This window comes from Buteo buteo, chromosome 4 (genome assembly GCF_964188355.1).
Source record: "Buteo buteo chromosome 4, bButBut1.hap1.1, whole genome shotgun sequence".
Classification (NCBI taxonomy): domain Eukaryota; kingdom Metazoa; phylum Chordata; class Aves; order Accipitriformes; family Accipitridae; genus Buteo; species Buteo buteo.
In genome coordinates this window covers 14,776,497-14,784,474 of record NC_134174.1, presented here as the reverse complement: position 1 = coordinate 14,784,474, position 7,978 = coordinate 14,776,497, and the positions used below count along the sequence as shown (strand labels likewise).

General features: G+C 40.3%; 1 protein-coding gene across 6 annotated transcripts in view; it reads right to left on the bottom strand.

Moving 5' to 3' along the window:
- Positions 1–7,978, bottom strand: part of KMT2E (lysine methyltransferase 2E (inactive)) — a 65,429-nt gene continuing 57,451 nt past the window's right edge. For 5 of the 6 annotated variants that reach the window (XM_075024809.1, XM_075024810.1, XM_075024811.1 and 2 more), the window contains 5 exons: positions 5,673–5,974; positions 3,606–3,694; positions 3,388–3,504; positions 3,137–3,228; positions 1–2,279 (listed from right to left, as the gene is read on the bottom strand). In XM_075024809.1, coding sequence (XP_074880910.1) covers positions 771–2,279; positions 3,137–3,228; positions 3,388–3,504; positions 3,606–3,694; positions 5,673–5,974 — 2,109 coding nt within the window. In that variant the 3' untranslated portion in view covers positions 1–770. The remainder of the gene's footprint in view (positions 2,280–3,136; positions 3,229–3,387; positions 3,505–3,605; positions 3,695–5,672; positions 5,975–7,978) is intronic. The other variant, XM_075024812.1, reaches the window with a different exon arrangement.

Here is a 7,978-nt window from a genome sequence, read left to right as displayed (position 1 = left end):
TTAAAACTGACATAATTGTGATTTATTAACATGAATTAAAATGCCCAACCAGTGCTGCAATGTGACAGTATATTAAAAAAAAAAATTAAAGATCATATACTGTACTACTTTCACAAAGATCACACTTTTTTTTTTGCAAAAGAGACTTATTATATACAATACTATATCAAATGAAAGAAGCTTTAAGCAATTTTACAAGCAAAAGAAATACAGTATTTACAGCACTCGTCAGAGACATTAGAAACAGTCTATACATTAAATTACAATTTCTGCAAATAACTGATGAAACAAAATGCCATGTCCACACCAAAACTATAAAAATTTGTATTGCATTGTTTTCTATCTCTATGCACACAAAGAACTGTTGACAGAAGAAAATGGAAAAAAAAAATTGTTAGTGCCATCACTTAGCCTGTGTACTTACTTAATTACATATGTATAAAAGTAATATAGAAAACATTCACTAAATGAATTTAACTGCAACAATAAAATTTTAAAGATTATGCAGCATCAAACCTACTGCCAGAAATAACAGCTGGAATGTTCACTTACAAATAAAAAGAAATACCTAATACTGGCTTAACAGCACATTTTCAGGAATTTTAAAAAGCAAAAAAATGGAAAGAATACAATGAAAGAGCACTGGTGTTCGCTTTTATACAAAGTATCATGTACAAGCTTTAAAAAGTACCTTGAACAGGTACATATGAAATATACACAGTTTATATTACAGAACATTTTAAAAATGTTTAGAATTAAAGGGATCCATTTTAATGCCACCCTGAACCATGGTAATTGTTCTGAAAAGTGGGCGGCACCTGTGCTCTGTGAATGGGGATCTGTCCAGGCACCGGCGACGCCTGCTGCGGCCCTTGCACTCCGTGGGGAAGGGTGACAGAGCCAGGGTGAGGGCAGAACCCCGACGCGGTGGGTGTTGCGATACTGTTTGGTCCTTGAGGTTGGATGTGAGGACCCTGACCAGGGAGTGGGCAATGAGGTCCTGTTCCAGCAGGCTGATGTTGAGGTCCAGGTCCTAGCGTCGTGTGATGCGGGGCTTGTGGGGAATAGGAGGACACGCTCGTGTGAGCGTTCGAAGGAAAATGGGGAGGTCCTTGATGAGAGGGGTGGTGTAACCCTTGTGCTGATGCTGGGTGATGGCCCGAGCCGATAACGTTGGCGGGTGGGGGTGGAGGCGGGGGAGGTGCTGAGTTTACAACATGCTGGTGTTGTGCTTGCAAACCTTGGTGTCCGGTCGAAGGATGGGGAGGTTGGTGGTGCGGGAGAGGACCCGGTGGCGGAGGCGGTGGTGGCAAATGGTGACCAGCAGCTTGAGAATGAATGTGCGATCCAGGAGCTACCGCCACGGCGTGAACCGGACCGACGACGTGTGCTACAGAGTGCTGCTGATGAGTACTTTGCTGCTGTACAAGGTGAGGTCCCGGAGCAGGTGGTGGGGGAGGAGGAGGTGGAGCAGCAGACGCCGACGCCTGGTGATGAATACTGGGGTTCTGAGACGGCAAAAAATGCCCTGCAGTTACATGGTGTCCCGGCACCGCTGGCTGACCCGCGGTGCCAGGAAGTGCTTGGTTTGGTCCAGATGAAAACACAGTCTGTTGGGGTATGCTGCCCTTCAGCTGACTGTAGCTCTGAAAGTTTCCAGAGGGCTGCTGGCTTTGATAGTAAGTAGAAGAAGGGGGTGGGGGGGGCGGGGGAGGTGGTGCATTGCTGTTCAAATTTTGTTGGTTAAACTGGCTGTAAGAAGCTGAAGATTGTCCTGAAGTTGTCTGAGTGAACAGGGGTCCGCTGGCCTGCTGCTGATTACCGGGCTGAAGGGTCGGTGCTGCCGGATAGAAGTTTCGGTGCGTTTCCCTCTGGGGCGTTCCAACTTGAGGTGACTGTGGATGATGAGGTCTGTATGGTGATCCCAGCTGCTGCGAGTGAGGCTTTGGTGAAAGGTAACCGTGCTGCACAGGCGCGTGAGGCGTGGAGGACTTGGGAGGATTTTCTACATGAGGCGAAGGGGGGCAATGCAGCTTCAAAGGTGCGGAAGACAACTTCTGTGAAAGTTGCTCAGCAGAACTGCGCAGATGCGATTGAGATGGATGATTTTTTGAAAGTGCTTGGATGTTGTTTGTCAGCTGTTTCTGTTGCAGCTCAGATTTTGGATGATTTGCGCATTCGGCCTCAGGTGCACTAGCTGCAGTTTCCCAGTGCGAATCTGGTTTTGTGGGTGTTTTCCCAAGCAACTGCGTTGAAGCTACAGGACTCGGTGAAGAGGGCTAGAATGAAAAGACAGTCAGTCAGCGTAAAACGTTCAAAATACTCGACTATGCGTGCGTTAGAATGAAAAGAACTTCTCAGAATATTGTTCTCTCCCCTGATGGTGAAAAAAAGTGTTGAGTCACAGGATATATATTTGGTATAAGAAAAACAGCAACAACAGAAAGCTTAAACTTAGGAAGACACTATTTTTAGCAAGTATTTATCAATCACTCTTCAAAGTCAAAGATGAGCAAGTGTATTTTAAAGTAGTAACAGAAATATGATCCATCAGGTTGGTCAGAATCTGTTATTTGTTGAAGTTTTAGATTTCTGAGTCTGAAAGAAATAAAATTTCAGACAGACCATTTACAAAAATAAAGCAGTTTTTGGAGTGATTTAACTTTTTAAAACTGGCATAGTGCCAGCAGACTAAACAGTCCACCCTGAATTACTTCATTTAATACTGTACAGGCAGCTGTTCAACGTCCTTCTCTGTATCAGTGCCTCTACTGACAGTGCCAAGCCCTGGCATGCCAGTTCTTCAGCATTCACCCTGCAGAACTGCAGTGATACTGAATCCACTGATATAATCTCTTCTGTGTCTACAGAATGTGAGATAATATATAAATAGGTACAGCTACTGAGAGAACATAAACCAACTTTTTTGTGTGTATGGACTACCACAAATATTCTTACAAATATTTACTTATGTTGAATTATTACACAGATAGATGAACATGTATGTATGTAACCTAAGCAGTAAATCACGAGATTAACTTTAAGATGAATCAGAGATGTATGTACATATTCATATGCATATTATACAAGACAGACGCATGCAAACACAGAGGCACCTGCCTACACTGTGCATTACCTTGCTTGCTTTTGACGGACTCTTGCAAGTCTTTTGTGAAGGATCTGGGGACGGACATTCAGAAGTAGGCTCTGGATTTTCAGGATCAGGTTCTACAAGCATAAAGCAGAAACAAATTATAAAAGTGGGAAAATCAAGTCTTTTGCAAAGATTGCTAAGCACTTTATGTTTGACTTTAAAAGAGCTATTAAAGTTGTTGTAAGAGACTATTCAATACGTCAAGTGTCATACAAGGTCATCTGCTTACTGACCTTCCATAAATTCAGTGAAAGGGACCTTAAGCTGCAACTGGGAAATGAGATTTGAATGAGATGAAGGTGGAGACTGAACATGAGACGGTGAGCATGGGCTACAAGGTGATTCTCCCCCTACAGATGAAGCAGACCCAAACATAATATTAGAATAATTATGGACTACTATCGGGGAACTGGTTAGATTTATCTACCTTCAACATGATAAATCAACTCACCACTGTCCTTGTCTTTCCTATGATCACTGAGAAGTAAAGCTCTCTGATAACTTCGTTCTCTCACTTGTTCCACAGAGGTTGATGCAGTCCTGCACGAGAGAAGCACATTTTAAATTTAAGAGGATGTACTCCCCCAAATTTAGGACAATGTATATGCAAATACTGGGTCACAGAACTTTTACCGTGCATGCAAGAGCCAAATAACTGGTTGCACATAAGGAATGTGACTTGTTAAGTATTTTGTATCTATGTTCTCTCACTTTAAATACACCAATTTCCTGCAACCTTGTTATATTACAAGAACTAACAATTCCTCTTAATGTGGAAACAGCTGTAGTTCTGTGGGTTTTTTTTCTTTTTCTAAACAGTTGAAAAGCCAAAAACTACACTTAAAAAATAAAGGTTGCAGGTGCTGCTTCATATTCTCCATCTGTAGAAAACTGTTTTCTTCCAAAGCTGGAAATAGCCTTTTTTTTTTTTTTTTTTTTAAAGAATTTGCTCTTTCATAGTGGATCCATAGTTTTAAGTACTGCACAACTACAACTCTATCTCTGTTTAAGCTTCTACATTTAACTTGCCAGATAGTGGGTATGAAGCCACAGTTGTATCTTCTCTCTTATAATCAATTACATCTGATAATCACAACCTGATCAAGAAGAACATAAATGACAGCACTGTACAAAACTCAGTTTTTCATTCAGGCAAGAATATACAGTATTATTCTACAATACTGTTGTATTAAAAGAAATTTTGGTACTGTCTCCAGGATTACTGCAAAAACTAACTAATAAATTCTTCCCTGTTTAGCCTGTCTCCACATTCTTGGCTTACAATATAATAACTGGTTTCTGTATAGTGAACTTACAGCCCCTTTTCAGTGAAACTTTGAAGACTGCACTTACATTCTCCCTTCAATTGGCTCTACAAAATCCTTCTATTCTGGAACAGCTGGGGCATCTGAGCAGAAGGATGTTCAACTCCTCAGCCCATGTTCATCCCCAACATTATTAGGCCTTCACTACAGCAAAAAACACAGCTGCCAGGTTTATTTTGTGCTAGTAACGTTTTGGAGACAGCATCACCACAGCTGACCATCGACCAGAAGGCTACCAAAACTGCAGTGGAAAATGTTGTGCAACATTTATAGACTGAAGTCATTCTATCTCATCCCCCCCCCGGATTTTTGGTTGTTGGGAGTATCTGGCATGGCATCTAACAGAGCATGTGGTCTGCACACAGGGGAACCATTTAATGATCATAAACAACGATGCAAGTATCACCACATGCTCTCTACCTGAGCAGAAGGAACTGTTAAGGGAGACTGCGTGCAGCCCTGCAAACTGCACTTAAGCAACAGCAAACACCACAAACACATTCCAGCCAGATCACTGAAAAACAGACTTTCCTAAAGCCTTCTAGAAGCTTTTGCTGATCAATACAGATTATTCTGTTCCACACTTCTTCCCTACAGTACTTTTGAAAAGGTTTTGAGAGTTAAGATGGAAAATACTGTCTTCCACCCACAGACGAAACAGTGGGCTGCTACAAGGACATGAGTGCAGACCCAAGGCCATGCTGAGAATCAGACTCAAATCCCTCACAGCCATTACAGCATCCTCTCCATTGTACTGCTGCTCTCTCCTCCACACACCTTGGCAAACACACACAGCCCAACCTGTGCAATGGTGGAGGGAGCATGCCTACTCAACAATGCCATTTTCTACAGATTTACAACTGTGCTTTACCTACACACTTTTATAATCTACAGAACTAGACAACTTGTTCTGCTCAAACCAATACCTGGTTTGCTCTTAGAAAATAAAAAAGCAAAGCAGAATGAAAATAAATTAACCAGTATCTTACAGATAAATATTCTAATCTTTATGAGGTATGTGCTCTATTTCTGAGGAAAGTGGTAAAACAGCTCTTCGCTATTCTGAAAGAAGGGCTTCCAATCAGTAATCTGCAACTGCACCCTTATCAATGAAAACTAGATTTCAAATAGAAAAGACTTAGAATTAAGTAAATAATTCTTCAGCACTTTAGTCCTCTAGTTTTGTGGCTTACCACTGAACTTCAGGTTCATTCTTCTCACTGGAAGAAGATTCCTTAATTGCACAGTTGTTGCCAATGTCTTCTGGAGCTGCATTATAAACAGTAGTTGGCAGTGGTAAAGGCAGGCTTGCAGCGTTATCAGTTTGCTCCCCATTTTCACCACTGTTGTTATACCCATCATTAGCACCATTGTTACTACTTGTATTTCCTCCACCAGCAGCATGAGGAGATACAGTAACCAGGGGGAAGTTTTCTGTCTTTGAGCCACTTTTTCTAGCTTCTCGTTGTCTCTTACGGTATTCTAGTAAGGATACCTATGGAACAAAAGAAGAAACAAGAAACCACATGAAACATTAGAAGGGAAGTTTACTTGTTTCCTTTCTCACAGTTTCAATTAAATGTATTCTTTCAGTAAGACATACCATTTACTTGGTTCTAAAAGAAAACGGGAATAGATTAATTGATTAATTGAAGATGTTTCACCACATATGCAGTGAATTTAGAGTACTGAGCTACTAATGACTGTGAGGATGATTATGTTTAAAAAAAAAAAATAAAGCTTCTGCCAAGAGAAGGAAGTATGCTTTCTTCCTCAGGGAAGAAGCAGAATATGATGCAGGTCAGCAAAAGGTTCACTGCTCAAGTCATACTGTTGGTTGAAGCTGCAAGGGACTTCACAGTTTCTCCTGGAACTGCAGCATTAGTAAGACTATACTGATACAGTAAAGCTAATTTTAAGAGTTGTCACATCCTGCTCTCAGACTCACATGAAAAACCCACCACGCTTCTGCTTCAACTCTACTGCATATATTGAAGGATTCTCTAAGCTCTTCATACATTTTTCTTAACATACAGAATTCCCAGCTTCAACTTTAATTCTTTTCCCAGTTTATTTTAAATTTCTGTCTTTACTGCACTCTAAGAGACTGATTAAGAACATATTTTAAAGCTAAATTTCAAGTAAAGTTTATTACCAAAACCAATGACACATGAAGGGAAACGTGGTTTGCTACTTTATATATAAAAATATATACTCAATATAATCACTACACAGAAGCTTCCATAGAATAGAAAACAGTTTAAATGTTTACTAAGTTACCATCAGTGAGAAAAATATATTTTCAAGTGTTCTCTCTATGTATCTTCAGGATTTGGAGCAGAAAGCTGAAGTACTGATCTTCAGACCTACTTTATTCAGTAATGACAATAGTTTGGTGGAAATAACATTTAATGTCTTTAAATCTTTTTTATTCTAGTTATCAACAACCTACTCCGAACCATACAGTATCCAAAATAAGAAACTAAAGTGCAATAGTGAAAAAAAATTCACATTTAACTGGCTTAGTCCTCCATAAAAGCAGACATCCATTTCTACACAGAGTGAAAAACCAGGGCAGCTTGCTTTGTTTGCAGTTCTGAGGTTGGGGGTTTTTTTGTTTGCTTTCAAACAGATCTATCCATTAAAGACTCACCTATATGTCAGGTAAGAACAATTAAAAATATTATTCATAAAAGAAAGTTTAGGTTAAGAACTTGCCTTCAAAAGAATTTGTGTTATTTCCACATCACATGACTGGGATCCCTTGAAGAATATTGCTTTAAAGAAATCTTAAATGTTAAGAATGGATGAAATCTGTGCAGTGTGGCCACTATGTACAGGACTGTATTGAAATGGGATGAACTTGTACAATGGTGACAAAAAGTAGAGGAGCAAATGCTTACAGAAATGTTGAAATATGGAAAAAACTCCTTAACAACTGCATAAGGACATTCATGTCTTATGCGATCCTAGGGAAAGGCTTCTATTATTCGCCTACAAAGTTCCTGAATTCTCACGTTCTCCTTAGGTGAGATTTCCCCCCCACCCCGCTTTTTACACGGTAAAAAGTTGCATTTAGAAAGCCTAAATCCCATTCTTTCAGGGGTACAGATACAATTTTCTTTGGCTGTTTCTTCAAACTGAGACTTTTAGACAGGAATCCTGGGTGGGAGGTCAGGAGGAAGCCACACATTTTTTCATCTGGGGATTAGTGTAGCATAAGCCCTCAGCAGTAACGACCTGGAATAATCCTTGTCAACAGAAAGGGGGAGGGTTACTGAAGCACTAAGTGTTGCTGGGATTTGAAAAGAAATTAATTTAACCTTCAGACAAAGAAGAATGTGAAGCTACAGAAATTTTGGCTTCTTTTATATTTTTTTGGCTTTGCCAAAACAGCAGGGCTACAGCAACACACATGGGATCCACAAAATTTTCAGGGTCAGGAGCAGGTAAGAACAGAGATCCTACCAACTTGCTTCAGTTATGCCTCTGTTTGAAG